This window comes from Epinephelus fuscoguttatus, linkage group LG13 (assembly GCF_011397635.1).
Source record: "Epinephelus fuscoguttatus linkage group LG13, E.fuscoguttatus.final_Chr_v1".
Taxonomy (NCBI): domain Eukaryota; kingdom Metazoa; phylum Chordata; class Actinopteri; order Perciformes; family Serranidae; genus Epinephelus; species Epinephelus fuscoguttatus.
This window is the reverse complement of record NC_064764.1, coordinates 21,849,314-21,865,956: the sequence shown is the minus strand read 5'-3', so window position 1 is coordinate 21,865,956 and position 16,643 is coordinate 21,849,314. Positions and strand designations below refer to the sequence as shown.

The window sequence follows — 16,643 nt, the reverse complement described above, 5'->3', positions numbered from 1 at the left end:
AAACAATGCAGTGTGAAGAGGGCCTTAGCATGAATGAGTTTAGCATTTAGTAAATAAATTATCAAGTTGAATAATCCCCCTTTGTTACATTTTTTTATGAGACACTTTATTTCATGTTGTACATAAATAGCATTTCTTTTTTATTCATTATTATATTTTATTATAGTTGAATTTATTGTATATTTATTATTAAATTAAATTAAATTAAATTAAGTTAAATTTTATTTAATTTTATTTTATTTTATTATCTGGCGATCGCGTAATCAGTTTGTAACAGACTGTAATGACAGACTGTAATGAACTAACTGATATCCTAAAATTCCTTTTTCAACTTTTGCATACAAAATTAAATAATAAATTAATAAAACAATTTAATAAAACAAACCAAAAAGAAAAAAAAATGCATGAAGGACTACTATCACGCGTTCCGGGGTAGAAGTCGGATTGTTTTGGTTGATGCACACATCTTACCGGAAGTACTATCCATGCTCAGAATACACACTCACAGGGACTTTAGCTGAAAAATAACCGTTTGCAATTAATTATCGGGGTTGTCGCTCAGGTGTCACACGGGTTTGGGACGCAACAGACGCTAATAATGAAACTTAAAGAGTTAGAGAGCTGTCTGCAGCAAGTGGACGTGTTTGAAGAGCCAAAAATCCTTCTGGAGCAATATCCAACCAGTCCTCATATTGCTGGTGAGGACAACGTGTGATAATAGAGTTTGTTAATAGTACAAATTGTTGTCATTAACTTTATTTTTCCTACAGCATGCATGCTTTATACAATCCAGAGCACGTTTGATGACATTGAGGGTAAACTAGTGGCAGATCTGGGATGTGGCTGTGGAGTCCTCAGCATCGGGGCTGCGATGCTTGATGCAGGGTGAGAGCATCTGTCCGTCCACAATACATTGGTTTCAACACAATAAACAGCTGTACCTTTAAATGAGCTTCTATTCTCATTCTGTTTTTCAGTTTGTGTGTTGGCTTTGACATTGACGATGACGCGCTGGACATCTTCAGAAGAAACGCAGAGGAATTTGAGATTTCTAACGTGGACCTGGTCCAGTGTGACCTGTGCTCTCTGGAAGCAGAGGCTTATGCCAATAAGTTTGACACTGTTATAATGAATCCACCATTTGGGACAAAACACAACCAAGGTGAGTATAATTAAAGGGCTACTCCTGTGATTTAGTATCATTCTTCTGTGAAGTTGGGCTACTTTCAAAAGAGCAGAGGCCAAGATACTCTGGCTTAAGTTCAGTTGTATGGGTCAAGATACAAAAACTCTCCTCAATCCCCGTAATGCTACCCAACAGCATCTTTCTGTATCCCTCCTTGCCTTGTAAACAGCCATGTCTCTTAAACTCCACATCCCCATATCTAACACAGGCTTTCTGTTTGAAAAAAAGTCTCAATCCCAATTCTAGGTAGTTCTAATACATCAGGAATTACTTTCCCAATACTTAATCCCACATTCAGGTCATGTGATATAATGGGAGAGATGATAAGGATTCCCAAAATACCCACTGATGAGCTTTCTGCTACACCTCATGGTCTTCCTAGGTGGATAATGTTTGCGGAGTTTTTAATTTGGGTTAAAATACATTAGAATCATGGCACAATTTCCACTGAATTCGGGTTTACAATTAATTGGCAGAGGTGAGTAAAGATGTCCAAATTTGTTTGGTTTTCAGGCTTTTCAGTATTATCTTGCACAAAGTCTGAGCTTTCTGAGAAATACAGCTTCTAGTAATCACCATGTTGGATTTTAGTATTTATAAGCCTGAAGCTCAAGATAGTTGAACATGACATTAGGAGGCTCCTTCTGAAGCCACAAGACATTTCATTCCTGTCTACAAGTACACAGATATTTTTTGAAACAATGTTTTTTTCCCATTCATCTAAACAAATAATTCTGTCCACATGACCTTCAAGTTACTAAAATGTGTCCACACTAGAGCACAAAAACATCTCAAAATTCTCACATGCGTGCATTGTGCACACAGACATTGTTGCTGCTGCAGAGCTGCTTCTTGTCCATGTTAACAGTTTTAGGTCACTAAAATGGAGATTGTGTGAAACGCTGTCAATGCTGCAGATTTTTAAAAAACTCTTATCACTGTGTATCTGTCTGCACGTTTACAACGCAGAGTTTGGGAAACAATGACGTAATCTTCTCAAATTTCATATGCCCATTGTTGCTTTGAGAATTATTTTATAACACAGAGAGGAAAAATATCCTTACACGCGTAGACAGGGCCTTATAAACAGTTTTCCCAGGGTGAATAGTTGTGCTTGTGACATGCATACTTATCTCCATGTGTAAAAATCCCTTTAAATGAGTGTAGCACCATGGAGTTACATGTAGTTTTACATGTTTTTATTCTTTATTCAAGGCATGGACATGAAGTTCTTACGGGCTGCTTTAACAATGGCAAAGACAGCAGTGTATTCACTCCATAAAACATCAACACGAGAGGTAAGTTCAGTTTTTACAGCACTGTGATGTCAGACAGAGCTGTCAGGGGAAGTCCAGGTCAGGTCTGATGCCTTACCATAACCATGTCCTTTCAATGCAAATGTCACAACTCGAGGCATACTTTTACTATCAAGCCTTAAGTTACATCTCAAGTCCTCACTTTTTATGGCTGTGACTCAAGTGTCATATCTATATCTGTAGTATGAAGACTTTAAATGCTTGATGTTCATTTCCTTATGTGATTACAGCACATACAAAAGAAGGCTAATGACTGGGGAGTGAAGATGGAAGTAATAGCAGGTAAGAAGGAATAGAGTCAGGGTACAAAATTAGCACCGTCCACTAGCCCAGTGGTTTTCAAACTGTGGAGGAGTGTCAATAACCAGCGGAAAAATATGGAGTGAAACAAAGTGGAATTAATTTGATTTATGTAGAGAAAATAAACACGAGTTTGCTGATGCTATTATGCTGACCTTTATTTTAATGGTAATCTATTGAGTGGCTGGTAAATTTGAAAATTCACTATCCGTTTGGCTTGTGGACAAAGAGGCTAATTTTGTACCCTAAATCCAGTGCATCTTCGTTGTGACATAAATATTCAAACACTGACACCATAACTCTCTTTACAGAACTAAGATACGACCTGCCAGCATCTTACAAGTTCCATAAAAAGAAATCGGTAAGCTAACACACTGTCACACTGCAGTCTCAGGATATAAAGGTTTTCACGCAGATGTCTCAAGATATAACTGACAAACACATTCACACAGAACTCGTTTTATTTGCTATTCACATATGCAAACTTAAAAAAAAATAGCAAAGCAGGTGTTCTCATCACTCACTGTTAGAAATCTACAAGGAAAAAGAACATGGCACCAGATTCTAGATGTCCCGCTGGTCTTACAAAACTTAAATGTTCGGTTGTAATTAAATTACAGTCAGAGAAGATTTATGTTGAACGTGATAAAACCAAAAGCATCATAAGAGGAGAAATAAAGGTACACAAATAATGTAAGAGGCACGATAAACAGGGACTTAAAAGTCTGACACCGAGCTTTGCAAATTGTTCTTTAGGTTGACATCCAGGTGGACTTCCTACGATTCTCCAAAGCCTGAAGCTTTCACTGGAATGGATTTAAGTTGCCTCTGCATTTTTCGCTGTTTATAATAAATGTTTTCAAAAAAGAAAGACTCTGGGTGTTAACTCGTGACTAAGATCCGTTTTCAGTTTTGGCGACCTTCGCTGCAGGGCCATCAGCATCTTCTAGTTCTCTCTTTGGGGCTGCAGGTGCTGGAGGAAAAGCACAAAGTAGGTACAATATAATTAACCATGTTAGAGTAGATAACTATCTAGCCAAAGAGTACATTTTGAAGCTCCAAAAGATGCAGAACCTACCATCATCATCCTCATCATCACTTTCAAACTTCGTCTTTTTGCCTTTGAACTGAGTTCTGCCATGATCTCTGCCTCCTCGTCCCCTTCGGCCTCCTCTTCCTCCTCTGCCTCCTGATCTTCCTCTGCCACCTTTTAGGACAGACAAGACACATCAATACAAAACCATAAATGGATTTAATTACTGATGATTAACAAAAATGCTTTAGACGAGCACAGCGGCAAATCAAACTGTGCCTATTCAGGATGGGCCAACTATGTGGCCTGCAGTGTTGAAGCTCTATCAAGAACCCCTCATCCAAAGAATTTCACACTCGCCATGCAGCAGGTGTGACAATTATATCCTCTAGCAATGCTAGAGTATACTCATCATTTGGGTGAAGCAATTCCTACAAACACTTTATGGTATCAACAAAGTCAAAGCCCGACTATTTCCAGGAACAAAAGCATTCTTTCCAAAATGTCTATCTCTGATGCTTGATTGCTGATAAACTGTTCCTGCCAGGTTCCCACTGGGCCCACAAGCTTCACAAAATGATGTCATCACACATTTTTTAATCATTTTCCTTGGCTCAAGGAAAGTTTTACATACAAAAGAACTTCCATGGAGTCAAAATTGACCTTGTCTGCATTTGGAGGTGTGCTGTCACCAGTTTTACAGACCTATCTTTTTTAATGGGGGTCTATGGGGAAATAGCTTTTGGGGAATTATTTTGGCTGCAAAACTGGGCAGCCACTGGGAAAAATTGGAAGCAAGGCTGAAAGGTGGCGCCATATACAGCTCTGCACAGTCAAGAGACAGAGACTCTTTCCATTTCAGTCAGATCAGCTGCTAGTTTGAAAACAGTATTTACCTCTGCCTTTGGACCTGTTGAATGATTCTTGTTGGGCTTCGATGATCTTCTTCATGTGTTCTTTCTCCTCGTCTCCCTCAAGCACCTGCCATGTAACAGTGTTGTTCTTGATTTTCAATTCCCCTTCGCATGCCTCTTTGGCCTTGTCGAATGCCTCCTTTGCATTCCCACTGAAGAGGAGGGTGCCCTTGTTGAAAGTTAAAAAAAAAAAAAAAAAAATTTTAACTACACTGCATCTCTTTACCTTGAGAGTGAGACTTGAGTGGTGGAGAGTTTCCTCACCTCTTTGGCTCCTCTTGTGAAATTAACCCACTTGATCTTTCCATGGCCAGAGAACAAGTCATGGAAGTCCTCTCTGGAAACATCTTCAAGCTCTCCTGAGAACTTCAACAGGCAACCAGTCTGTTCATCCAAAAGCAGACCCTGTAACACAAATGAGAAATTATTATTATTATTATTATTATTATTATTACTGTGTCCAGAGCCCATCCGCATAAGAACGTGAGCTTGCACATGGGATCTTACCATTTCTTTCTCTTCTGCATTTTTCTGCTGTTGTTCCTTGTCCCTAAAAATATTTTTTGAGAGGAGGGTCAGTAAATTTTAACAACATGTACAGCATGTTTTAGCACAGAAACTTAGTGTTTGTGTACTCACTGTTTAGCTTTTGCTTTTGTCTCTGCTTTGAACTGTTTTCTCTCTTCTGCTTTCTTTGCATGGTAGTCTTCTCTGAAAGCAGAGCAGCAATGACACGATTATTATATGCAGTCATGATCAAAAGTTTGTGTCCTGGATGAATTAAATGTTTTTATTTTCTGAATGGAAACTGCAGGAAAACTTGAACTTTTTAAAGTGGTGTATCAATTTGCTTTATTTCTGAAAAAGCATTCAACAACTTTCAATCTTTTGTTGCCCATGTCCAAACTTTTTTGTAATGTGTTGCAGGCATCAAATTCAGAATAAGTGCATATTTACTAAAAAGAAAGTTTATGAGTTTGAACATTTTATATCTTGTCTTTGTGCTGCATTCAATTGAATATAGGTCAAGACAGATGAGCAAATTCTTGCATTGTTTTTATTAACGTGTAAAACTGCATCTCAACTTTTTGGAATTGTGGTTGTACATTAAGCGTAATAACTCTGCATAAAATCTCCAACAGTATGTTGCACTCATGTTTGTTCTCCTTTTCACTGTTTATTCATTGTATTTCTCAATCACAGCATTTTCCACTGTAGATATATTTAAATTAAGAAGCAGGGCAGCTCACCTTGATAACACAAGCATCTCATTGTCTTTGAAAGACTTTATGTCTGAGCGTTCTAGGAACTGCTTGGATGACTCTTCTGTGTCAAAACAGATAAACACCGATCCCTGCAGAAGAATAAGTTATTAAAAAAACTCCCCAAATTCACTGCGAAAACAAACTGGAATTTTGACATGATATATTTAATTCACCTTGAACTGCCTTTGCAGGTTTCTTCTCATCTGAATGTTTTCTATGTTGCCTTTTCCACTCAGCCAATCCTGAATCGCATCAAGGGAAGTGTCGAGAGGAAAACCTTTCTAGATGACAAAATATATCAGAATGTGAGTAAAAGAACAGTAGAACCAAGGTAGAGACTAAAATCAGATTATGTACAGTGGAATGTTTTTTGCAACGCATTACAAAAATTTAATAACATTTAAGTCAAAATGCAGAGAGCAGATGTTTGGTGGGAAACACCTAATCTGTAGTTCTATATAATGTATATACAGTCAGTATATTAGGGACACCTAGGTAAAGCTAATGCCTTCTGATTCAATGGTCCTGCAATATATTTTACCCTAAAGGTTATAATGTTCAGTTTTTGTTGAAACTGTTGTAGAAAAGTGTTGCTAAACTGAGGATGTAGTGATGTTCCTATTATTTGTCCACCCCATTATGTACGAGCGAAGGCTAAAAGACAAACATCTCTCTGTTCAACAGAGCAACAAACTATGTCCTCCCAAACCATCCTAAAGTTGAATCAATACAGTTTCAAAGATACCAATTTACACAGATAAATGTTTTTTATCGAAATAAGGATTCAGAAACCGTCTGCATGCCACTTAAAAGCTTACCATGTACACAGATTTGTGTTTAAGTGCGTCTTTGTAGTCATCATTCATTTCAGGTAAGGGTTTGTCTGCAGACCTCCTGATTTTAGTCTTGTCTTCGCTCATTTCCAAGAGGCCAGTCTTTGATTTCTGGAGAGCTTTGACGATGACACTGGGTTCTGTAGTTAAAGACTTCAGTCTGGGAAGGAAATACAGACATGTCAATAAATACTGTGACTAATGCTCTTTCAAGTAATTAGGCTTGATTAGAATGTAAAAGTGCTGACGCTCACTGACTTCCATCTACAGAAAACTCCAAATATATACACTTTTACCAGTTGGATTTTGCCAAAACGTCAAAACCAAGGTGTCTAGGTCTAACGGTCCGAGATGAACACCTCTTTAATTCAGCAAAATATTACTTTGTTTATACAGTGTGCCTGTTTTGTGTGTGCATGCTGTGGTGAAATGTAATCTGCCTGGTAACAAGATCACTTAAGGGACAGGGTGAGGACATGTGCTAATCTTGCTCTACTTGTCATGAGTCATAATGGGTCCACAAACTCATTAGTCATCATTGTCTTTCTCACACAAACCTCTAGCTTTTCTATCCTTTGTCAATTTATTGAAATATTCTCCTAATCATGCCCTTTTTGACCTATCTTGTTAATGGAAGCTTTAGTATCTGACTCAGTCATGTTGTGCTGATGAGACCCCAGTCAGAGATGTCAAAACAAATACTTCCTTATCTGCTGTTAAAAAAGCACATGGATGGGTTGGATACAATTTTTGCAGCAGCCTTCGAGATGTTAACAATCATTTGGCATGTGTCTTCAGGGTAAAGTCCACATTGCTGTGAGATATGACACATTTTGTTTAGGGACAACCACTGTTGCCGAGCACAATAAAAACAAAGACACTAGTACTTAACTAGTGTAGGATGGGTTGCTTTTAGCACTCTGTGATCTCACACACTCCCTTGACATTAGGTGTGGTCAGATTAGCAGAGAGCTACCCAAACAGTGCGGTAACAGCAGAGTAACTGCAGGTAAACACTAACATTACCTACGGTGCAGGCACAGGCAGAACCAGCTGCTGTTATTTGCTGGATTCATCTGCCAAATTTTGCCAAAGATCCTCCTGCACATGGATGTCCACACATGCAAAAGACAGCTTCAACGTCTAAAGCAGGGATGCTAAATGCGCTTTTCCCAGGGGCCACTTATGCAAAATGACAGGAGGCAAGATAATAAACAAACCAAGCTTTGAGGAAAAAATGCTGTGTTCTCTTAAGTGAATTGAAATTTTAACTGATGTATTTAAAGACATATAGCCTTAATTATAGCAATCCAAAATGTTCTCCCAGGTCACTGTTGATTAGGAACTCAACTCTGAACCTTTTTGAGCTCACACAACGGAAAGCTATCAGTGAACGAATAACTGAATATGTGAGTAATCATTTTTTAACAGCAGTTTAACAGAGACTGTGACACAGACGAGTTTAACAAACCTGTTGAATTTGAGCATCGTCTCCAAAGTCACCCAGCCATCATCAAGCTGCAGCTGTTCTTTGAGAAACTTGTCTCTTGGAAGATTGTGATCCCCAAAGTAGTACTAGAGGTGGAAAAGAGAGAGAGATTTGTTAGAGCTGAATTTGACTGACTTTTGTCATATATAATTCAAAATATAATACAAAAATATATAATAAAATCAGAATTACCTCTATTTGTCGTGCCACTTTCATCTCAATTGGAGACATCTCTTCTTGGTTTTCTGCCATGATTGTTCTGTGCAAAAACAGTAATCAAAAATTAGAAAAAGATCTTCATTTCAATTTAAAAAAAGCATTATTCTTTGGTGGATATAACAGTTATGTAAATTATATTGTAGTAAATTTTATAATAATAATGAAACAAGAAGTACCTCTCAGGAAAACAGAAACAACTACTTGCTATTCACATAATAATTTGAGTTACATATAAAGTAAATATTGAAAATATTCTGTGGTTCCAGCCCTTCATATGTGAGGACTTGCAGCTTTTCTACCTTATAGCCACATGGTGTCTACAGCTATCAGAGACTTGAATTTAAAGCTTTTTAAAACCTTTTCAAGATATTTTTAACCAATATTTAGGCATGAATTTTTGATAAATCATCTTTTTCTTATTCAAGCATTGCAGGTAAGCACAAAGGTAAGTGATGGTGAGTTAGACTAAATCTACATTTTGCTAACAGGTAAGTGCAAATATACAGTAAAAGACAGTTCAGTGGTTCAGTGAAAGGTCTAAAATGAATGTGGACATTCACGCAGAAGAGCTTGACTAATTTTGACAAAAAGGAATTAAAAGATGGATAAATTAAATTAGATAAATTGTTTGTGGAAATTAAGACCTCACAAATTTAAGACGATTCAATGACATTTAAGGCCTAATGTTTTTTAGATTTTAATCAGAGACATTTTAAGACTTTATTAATACCTGCAGACACCCTAGGCCTTTAATTTCTTAAAAAATTAAAATAATAATCACTGAAAATAATTAAGAGGTTTCCTTACTAATACATTTATATACGTAATGAACATAAAATTACTCACATTAGTTTATTTTATCAATTGTCTTCAGTACTTGGTATATTATCCACAGTTTTTGCACACTGCCACAATTAAAATTGTAAAAACTGGCCATTCTGGTTTCTCTTGATTATTCTGTAACCAGGACATTGTTAATGGAAAAAGCCTTTGATAAGGATGTCTTAGATTGCAAGCACAGCAACTTTAATCCTCCCCCCCATAAGACATTTAAGACACATGTACTTGTCCACAGGTCTTGTCTGGAGGTGGACTTTTGTTATTATATCTCTGCAATGAGTCAAGTTGTATTGAGACTCGGAGAAATGGGCAGACCAGACCAGCTGGAGATCTTTTAGGACCAGGACAAAGTGGCAACAATACATACGGCAGGAAGTGCTGGTGCATTATCTGATGTAATGAAATGCAATGAAAACTTGTCTGTATTTATATGTTCACTAAAATGGCATATGAATGAGTATGCCTGTTACATCTACATATGTCTATGGATGATTTTTTTGTATGTGTAACCACCATGATATTGCTATGTGTGTGTTTATGGTGACTTTGTGATTGTGTGAAAAATGCCTTCTGTGATGATGCTGCAAACCTATTTCCCCACAGGGACATATAAAGTATACATCTATCTAGTACACTTTAATAGCAGGAAAAAACATCCCCAAACAACACCAGTCATTTGGTTATAACTCGACACAATAAATCAAATCTTAGAAGGTAATTTATGACTATATAAATATGGCAATTAGCACATAATTAGCATGGACAGGAAGCGGTTTTCGTTTATCCTGATGCAATGTTGCTGTTAGCTTTATAGCTAGCATGCTATGTTAGCTTATATGCTGCAGCTGTACACCGGCCACGCTGTGTGCTCGTACACTAAAAGCCAAGTCATCCAGTTTATAAAGTATAGCCACGTTGACACTACGGTACGTGTTTTATTTGGTGTTACACTTAATTTGCCGCAAATTACTTTAATGCGTAACGTTAAACGAGTCATTACACTCTGCGCAACTCCATATTAGCGAAAGCATGCTGCTCAAACAAGCTTGACCAGTGTCTACTGTCCTTTTATAAACCCACAGAACATTTCCGATGTAATAAAACAGAAACTGTAAAAGTCCTCTTAACACCACTGTGAAAAGTTATACTTACGATACGTGGAGTCTCCGTTAGCACCACTTTGAACCGTTCACACCAAAAGTCTTCACTTCTCTGGTCACACGTTGTGGAGCTGCGTGCTACGGATCACAGCGAGGACCAAAAATGAGTCGTCTCCGCGCTACGGCCACTCCGGCTGTGCTGGATCTGAGCAGCCGCAGTAACTCAGTAAGATAAAAGCCTCTCTGTGTGAGGAGGTCACAGCCTCAGGGTGTCGCTGTGAGTCGATGGGACTCCCTAAATACTTGCAAAATTTGCACCTTATGTAGAAACAAATTGCCAATAATAATTTAGCTATTATTCAATTTTTGTCATTTTGAAAGTGCCGCAAAATAGGTTATTTGATGTTATTTGGGGGTTTTTTGTATCAAAATGAAATGTATTTATTTATATTTTTATAATTTTAGTTATCAGTGGTGGAATGTAATTAGGTACATTTATTTAAGTTATGTACTTAAATACAACTTTTAAATACTTGTACTTTATTTGAGTATTTCCATTTTAAGCTACTGTATACATGTCAGAGGGAAATATTGCACTTTTTTACCATCACTACATTTATTTAATAACTTTAGGTACTAGATACTTTGTAGTTTAATATTATTTACACCAATTTGATCAACTAATAAATTATATAGAATACTATTTTAGATTACTGAAAACTACCCTGTCACCAGTTGAAATTATCCCCACCTCTATCAGCTGCAACACTAAAGTGATGCTTACACAGAATGCACCATTATTTATGATCCAATAATATATGGTACATTATTATTCTGAAATGGGCCATTCTGCATTATGAGTGCATATATATTTAATACTTTAAGTATATTTTATTTGCTAATACTTTGGTACTTTTACTTGAGAAACATTTTGAATGCATGACTTTTACTTATAACAGTAATTTTACACTGTGGTATTGCTACTTTTACTTGAGTAACAGATTTGAGTACTTCTTCCACCCTGTGTCACAGGTTTATAGGTGAAATTGTTATTCTGTTGATTGATGTGAACTTCACAAAAAGAGGTACTGCATGTTCTGATCAGTGCTTTAAGACAAAATGCTTTAGGCAGTTTTGTCAGTCCATTAGTTGGAAATACCTTTAAAATGATCAAACATGAGGTGACTTTTTTGCTATTTTCACTACTGGAGCACAGTCTTAAATAAACACGTTGCAGTTCTCCTTTGATGCACAAACAACAACCTGGAATTCAGTGCATAACAAGTCTGTTTTTTATTTCATATGATCTGAGATTTATAACATGTTTTTACACTTTATATTATTTTTTAAAATGTATTTATAAAGGTGTATTTATTATTATTATTATTATTATTATTATTATTATTTGCATGTTCTGATTTTATTACATTAATGTAAAATCATAAATAATTAAGCCTTGTGTTCAATAAAATGTGATAAACCTTATATAGTCCAATGTATTGCTCACTGATAAATTCAGGCAGAAATCACATCACACGAGTAGTGATTTATTTAATCAATTAATAATACAGTTGTGTTTTTAAAAAAAGGAAAATACTATTTGAAGCCCCCTAGTGCATCAGTAGTCTGAGGTGAATTCTGTGTGTATATAAAGCGGATTTAATTAATACTAAAATACAGTCATCTTCTTTCTACTTTCAATACATTAAAAGAGAAATACTCAAAAGTCAACTTAAGTGTTAACTGTGAGGCCCCTGAGTTTGACGTGAAATACTTGTGACTATATTCACAGTTTGGCAAACGTGCAGCTCTCTAAAGGTACAGTGCTTAATCAACAACTTGTCTGACAGTGTATCTGGCATTTGCAGACTTTGGCAGAATTAAGTTCAACATCTGATCGATTTGGAACAAAATGATGTGATCAGAGTTTGTCACTACACACTGTAAACACAAACACTTCCATGTGATCTGGTTGGGCTTGGAAGAGTCCCCACAATCTCCCAAGAGTCCAGCTCGGGGTCATATTTCTCAATGCTCTGCAGATAAGTCCCCTTTGAGTACGAGTATCCTCCTGTTACATAAATACAGCCATTCATTACCACCGCCCCACACTCCATCCTCCTCTCCTTCATCACCGATATTGGCCTCCATTCGTCTCTCTCTATGTCGTAGCAGTCTGCAATTGTCGTCTGTCCTCCAACCAAATACAGCTTGTTGTCGAGAGCCACTGAACACAGCCCGTACTCTGAAAACAGAGGATTTAAAATCAGAATACAGTAATCAGCATATTTTTTTATTCTTATCTCCTCTTCATTTTCTCATACCTGGATGTGGACTTATGGTGCTGATACTCCACTCGTTGACATCTGTCCTGTAGACTTGGATTTTTTCATAGGTGCAGTTTCCTCTGTACCCATAATGACCTCCAGTCACATAGATTTTATCTCCCATTACACAGGCAGTAGCATTTCCCACACCTTCAAAGAAAACAGAAGTTAAAGGAAACATCTGATAAGTCATTGTAGTCTATAAATATTGATGACTTGGGTCCAGTGTGCAGGATTTAGTGGGATATATTGGCAGATATGGTATATGGTATTCCTAACTTTGTTTTCATTAATAATCACCTGGAAATAAGAATCGTTTTTCGTTACCTTAGAATATGCCATTTAAATCTACATACGGAGTGGGTCTTCTTCCACTGTGTCCGCCATGTTGTTCGACAGTAGCTCAGAATGAACAAACCAAACACCGGCTCTCAGTAACTTGTGGCATCAAAAACCAACGAAAAAAGGCATCCTTAAATGTCAGCATGATACCCAGGCTGGTTTCCATTTTGGTTTAATGGTGCCCGTTGGCATCAGGGGGAAACGCAGCAGGACAAGGACGAAAGTTAAGGCGGCGAAAGTCCAACTGGGACAGACAGGAGGGGTGGAGGATGGGTCCAACAAACACCGATTTTCACCCGAGAGAGCGGTATTCGCATCCTGTAAGATTCTAAAGCCAATTCCTGTTCTTTTTTTCGTAAACCTAACCACGTTCTTTTGTTGCCTGAACCCAGCGTGTGTTTGTTGTTGAAGGAAAGAAAACGTCAATTTGGGGTGTTGTACTGACGTAGTGCATTTATTTTGAAAGAGACTATATGTAAACTGTATATTTTCTGTGAAAACGGAAGTGTATTTTGAAAGAAGACAATGCATGTAACAGGCAGAACTTGTCACGGCGTCCCCGAACGTCACCAACTTACGTAACCAGGGTATCTTTCACGTCATATCTTGACGTTCAAAGTCCATGACCAAATGTCAATATGTGATGAGGCAGGAGTGAGAATGTGTTGGTTTTTGTGTTGGCCACCATAGTTCTCCTACATGCTTGGCACCCGGGAGAAGTTTCCTTTGGTTGCAATCTGTAATGTCACCACTAGATGGCCCTAATTCTACACACTAGACCTTTAAACTCAATCAGTCCAATAAACTCCAGGAACACAATCAGATACATGAAAAAAACATTGGCTTTCAATCAGTAATCTAAGCCAACATGGTCAAGAAGTCCTTAAAGTGTTTAGGGAAAAATAGGAATCACTCAATGGGAACATCTACAATACCATGACAACCATGCAAATCTTCCTCTTCAATTAATCAAAGCATATAAATCAATTAATATTTTGCATACCTTGGATCATTTTGGCCAAAGGGAACCATTTCTTTTTCAGGGGATCATAATATTCAGTCTCTTGCTCTGGAGCTCCTCCTCTGTATCCTCCGACTGCATAAATACAGCCATGCAAAGCCACCGAGCAATGGTAGTATCTAGCTGTGATCATGGGGCAAGCCTCGGTCCATTCATCATAGTCACAGTTATAAACAGAAACTGTGTCCAGAGCCTCAACAGTGTTTGTCCTGTAACCACCAGTCACATAGATATTTGCTCCAAGTAAGGTGACGCTGTAGCTCTCTCTTGCGTGGTCAGGCATGTCTTTTCCTTGCACCCAGGTGTTGCTGATTGGATCCCATATGTGAACCTCACAGAGAGGGTGCCAGTAGTATCCACCAATGATATACATGTTGGAAGACATTTTTCTGCCTGCACACATCTCCTTACCATTGGATCTTAAAGCCTGAACGATCAGAGATTTAAACGTCCCTTTACTGTTCAGAGAGCATTGTCTGTGCACTTCTAAAGTGGTCTTGAAGTAAATCTCATCCAGGTCCAGATGGATGGAGTGCAGCAACTCTGCAGCACAGTGGACACGATTATCCAAGTCATGGGTCACCCATTTGGCTACAGCATCTATCAACACTTCATCCCTCTGCGCTGTGAGGTTCTGAGCTGCCAAAACTGATCTCATCCTCTCATGGTCCAGCTCTAGGAACTCGTCCTGCTGAATGATCTCCATGAACCTGCTCAGCATCACTCTGCGGGCCTCCCTCTCTAGACTGGGACACAGGTGCAGCTCAGCAAAAGCATGCATCCCCAGGCAGTTGTCCACATCCAGGAGGCGAATGAGAAACTCCTCACATGCTTGTTTCACAGATAGGAACTGCAGCAGGTCAGCAGCTTCCAACAGGCTCTGCACGTTGCTCTCAGTGATGCACACCTGCGCTGTGTACACATAATTCACCAGCACACCCAAGACGCCGCAGTCCACCCCGGTGAGTTTGATGACGCTGTTTGACCTCTCCCTCATGTCAGCTGTGAACATGACTTTGAAATAGGAGCTGCGGGCTGACAGCAGCGCCTTGTGGCAGTGAAACACCTGCCCAGACTCGCCACATTGTAGAGCAACGTCTGTAAACAAGCCACTGATGTAGAAGTGCCTGAGAGCATCCAGGAGCTCTGCTGGGTGGTCACCATCACAGAAGTCATATGTGTAGATTTCAGCTTGCTTGTGTGACATGGTATCTATGGAAAATGAAATTAGGACAGCGTGTCAATTGCACAATCTGCTGTGGAGACTGGCAGTAAAGCAAAACAAGGCCGAAGCAGCCATGGAGTCAACACTGGAGGGGACCAAATCTGCCAGGAGGATCTGCACCCTACCATACAGCCACAGCACAAAATGACACACTGACATTGATGTTATATTTGCATGCATGTCCTGACTAAAGTGAAGTGTTATTATTGGTGCAGCACACTGCACCATGTGGCCCCCTCAACATATATTAGCATTACTGCCTTGAAAACATGCTGTCATTGACCCTTATGCACCATGTCATTCACAAACAGAAGGATAGACTCAGTAAAGAATACTATAAGCTTACCCTTCACCCTGTTTCCATGAATGACCCGTGCTGCTCGACAGTGTGTCCTCTCTCTGAACGCTCTTCTTCATAAACACACGAGCCTCAATTTAGCCCGTGCACGACAGACGCAGGCAGCTCTATCCTATTTTGGTATCTGTGCGCAGCGTCCATCCCCCCTCCTCCCCTCTCCTGCAGCAAGTCTCCACCAGCAGGTCCTTGACAAAACCAAGCAACCATTCAGAGGAATCACCCAACACCGCTATGTGTTTTTTTTTCCCCCCAGAGCCTAAATATAACCTCCATCCACAGTCTCGTGATGCACTCACGGGCGGCGCATTAGTGTACCCAACAGGCGGAGAAGCATCATTCACAGAATACAAATCTTACACAAATGAGCGTCGCCTGCAGCGCAGCAACAACAAGGAGCCATTGCACTGTTCTCTATTCATGTTTTCCCCCATTCTTGTCGTTGCCATGGCGTTTAGAGCCCACTTTCAGTGTGGCCAAGGCTTTACCTAATCCTAACAAGGATTACAGCACAGTGCACGATATGCACTCCTGCACAAGATCTGAGAGATATGACTACATCAGCTGGTTTGACTCGTTCAACAGTGAAAATTTACATGAAATTCAAATACGCAGGAGCTGAGCTGGGTTGTTTGTAAACAGTCTTGAAATACAGTACGGACACTAAATGCATAAGACAAAATCTTAAATCGTTAAGGTGATTCTCTGAGTTTATATATAGAAAATTAAACCTTAATATCAGTAAAACAAATTTCAATCTCAGGAAGTCATATGAAAAAAGGCCCATTTTAAAGGGGGATATATTTGTATATACAGCAGGGGCCGAAATTCGATTTTAAAGGTTTAGTTCGAATTTTTTTAAAGTTGCATTTTCTTTT

At 38.7% G+C, this 16,643-nt stretch overlaps 3 protein-coding genes across 3 annotated transcripts; 1 reads left to right on the top strand and 2 right to left on the bottom strand.

Moving 5' to 3' along the window:
* Nucleotides 1-464: 464 nt before the first annotated feature.
* mettl5 (methyltransferase 5, N6-adenosine) lies at nucleotides 465-3,713 on the top strand. Its single transcript, XM_049595166.1, has 7 exons — nucleotides 465-698; nucleotides 771-885; nucleotides 978-1,162; nucleotides 2,402-2,484; nucleotides 2,733-2,784; nucleotides 3,114-3,163; nucleotides 3,559-3,713. The coding sequence occupies exons 1-7, from the start codon at nucleotides 599-601 to the stop codon at nucleotides 3,598-3,600; spliced, it is 627 nt and encodes a 208-aa protein (XP_049451123.1). The 5' UTR covers nucleotides 465-598; the 3' UTR covers nucleotides 3,601-3,713.
* On the bottom strand, nucleotides 3,246-10,699 carry ssb (small RNA binding exonuclease protection factor La). The gene is made up of 12 exons (XM_049595165.1): nucleotides 10,548-10,699; nucleotides 8,529-8,595; nucleotides 8,319-8,422; nucleotides 6,833-7,007; nucleotides 6,188-6,295; nucleotides 6,000-6,103; nucleotides 5,389-5,460; nucleotides 5,257-5,299; nucleotides 5,014-5,154; nucleotides 4,732-4,918; nucleotides 3,881-4,009; nucleotides 3,246-3,775 (listed from the first exon to the last, which is right to left on the bottom strand). The coding sequence occupies exons 2-12, from the start codon at nucleotides 8,586-8,588 to the stop codon at nucleotides 3,696-3,698; spliced, it is 1,203 nt and encodes a 400-aa protein (XP_049451122.1). The 5' UTR covers nucleotides 8,589-8,595; nucleotides 10,548-10,699; the 3' UTR covers nucleotides 3,246-3,695.
* A 1,322-nt stretch (nucleotides 10,700-12,021) lies between these two features.
* klhl23 (kelch-like family member 23) lies at nucleotides 12,022-15,927 on the bottom strand. The gene is made up of 4 exons (XM_049595164.1): nucleotides 15,757-15,927; nucleotides 14,168-15,397; nucleotides 12,820-12,972; nucleotides 12,022-12,740 (listed from the first exon to the last, which is right to left on the bottom strand). The coding sequence occupies exons 2-4, from the start codon at nucleotides 15,390-15,392 to the stop codon at nucleotides 12,430-12,432; spliced, it is 1,689 nt and encodes a 562-aa protein (XP_049451121.1). The 5' UTR covers nucleotides 15,393-15,397; nucleotides 15,757-15,927; the 3' UTR covers nucleotides 12,022-12,429.
* Between the last annotated feature and the right edge of the window lie 716 nt (nucleotides 15,928-16,643).

What these genes read in the sequence shown, in the direction of transcription:
- mettl5 (XM_049595166.1), top strand. Translation starts at nt 599, where the DNA reads ATGAAACTTAAAGAGTTAGAGAGCTGTCTGCAGCAAGTGGACGTGTTT. An exon ending in GCTGCGATGCTTGATGCAGG is followed by an intron (nt 886 to 977) that starts GTGAGAGCATCT and finishes TCTGTTTTTCAG; the next exon opens with TTTGTGTGTTGGCTTTGACA. An exon ending in TGGGACAAAACACAACCAAG is followed by an intron (nt 1,163 to 2,401) that starts GTGAGTATAATT and finishes TCTTTATTCAAG; the next exon opens with GCATGGACATGAAGTTCTTA.
- ssb (XM_049595165.1), bottom strand. Translation starts at nt 8,588, where the DNA reads ATGGCAGAAAACCAAGAAGAGATGTCTCCAATTGAGATGAAAGTGGCA. An exon ending in GAGATGCTTGTGTTATCAAG is followed by an intron (nt 5,461 to 5,999) that starts GTGAGCTGCCCT and finishes CTCTGCTTTCAG; the next exon opens with AGAAGACTACCATGCAAAGA. An exon ending in TCACAAGAGGAGCCAAAGAG is followed by an intron (nt 4,919 to 5,013) that starts GTGAGGAAACTC and finishes ACTTTCAACAAG; the next exon opens with GGCACCCTCCTCTTCAGTGG.
- klhl23 (XM_049595164.1), bottom strand. Translation starts at nt 15,392, where the DNA reads ATGTCACACAAGCAAGCTGAAATCTACACATATGACTTCTGTGATGGT. An exon ending in TTTGGCCAAAATGATCCAAG is followed by an intron (nt 12,973 to 14,167) that starts GTATGCAAAATA and finishes TTTTCTTTGAAG; the next exon opens with GTGTGGGAAATGCTACTGCC. An exon ending in CACCATAAGTCCACATCCAG is followed by an intron (nt 12,741 to 12,819) that starts GTATGAGAAAAT and finishes CTCTGTTTTCAG; the next exon opens with AGTACGGGCTGTGTTCAGTG.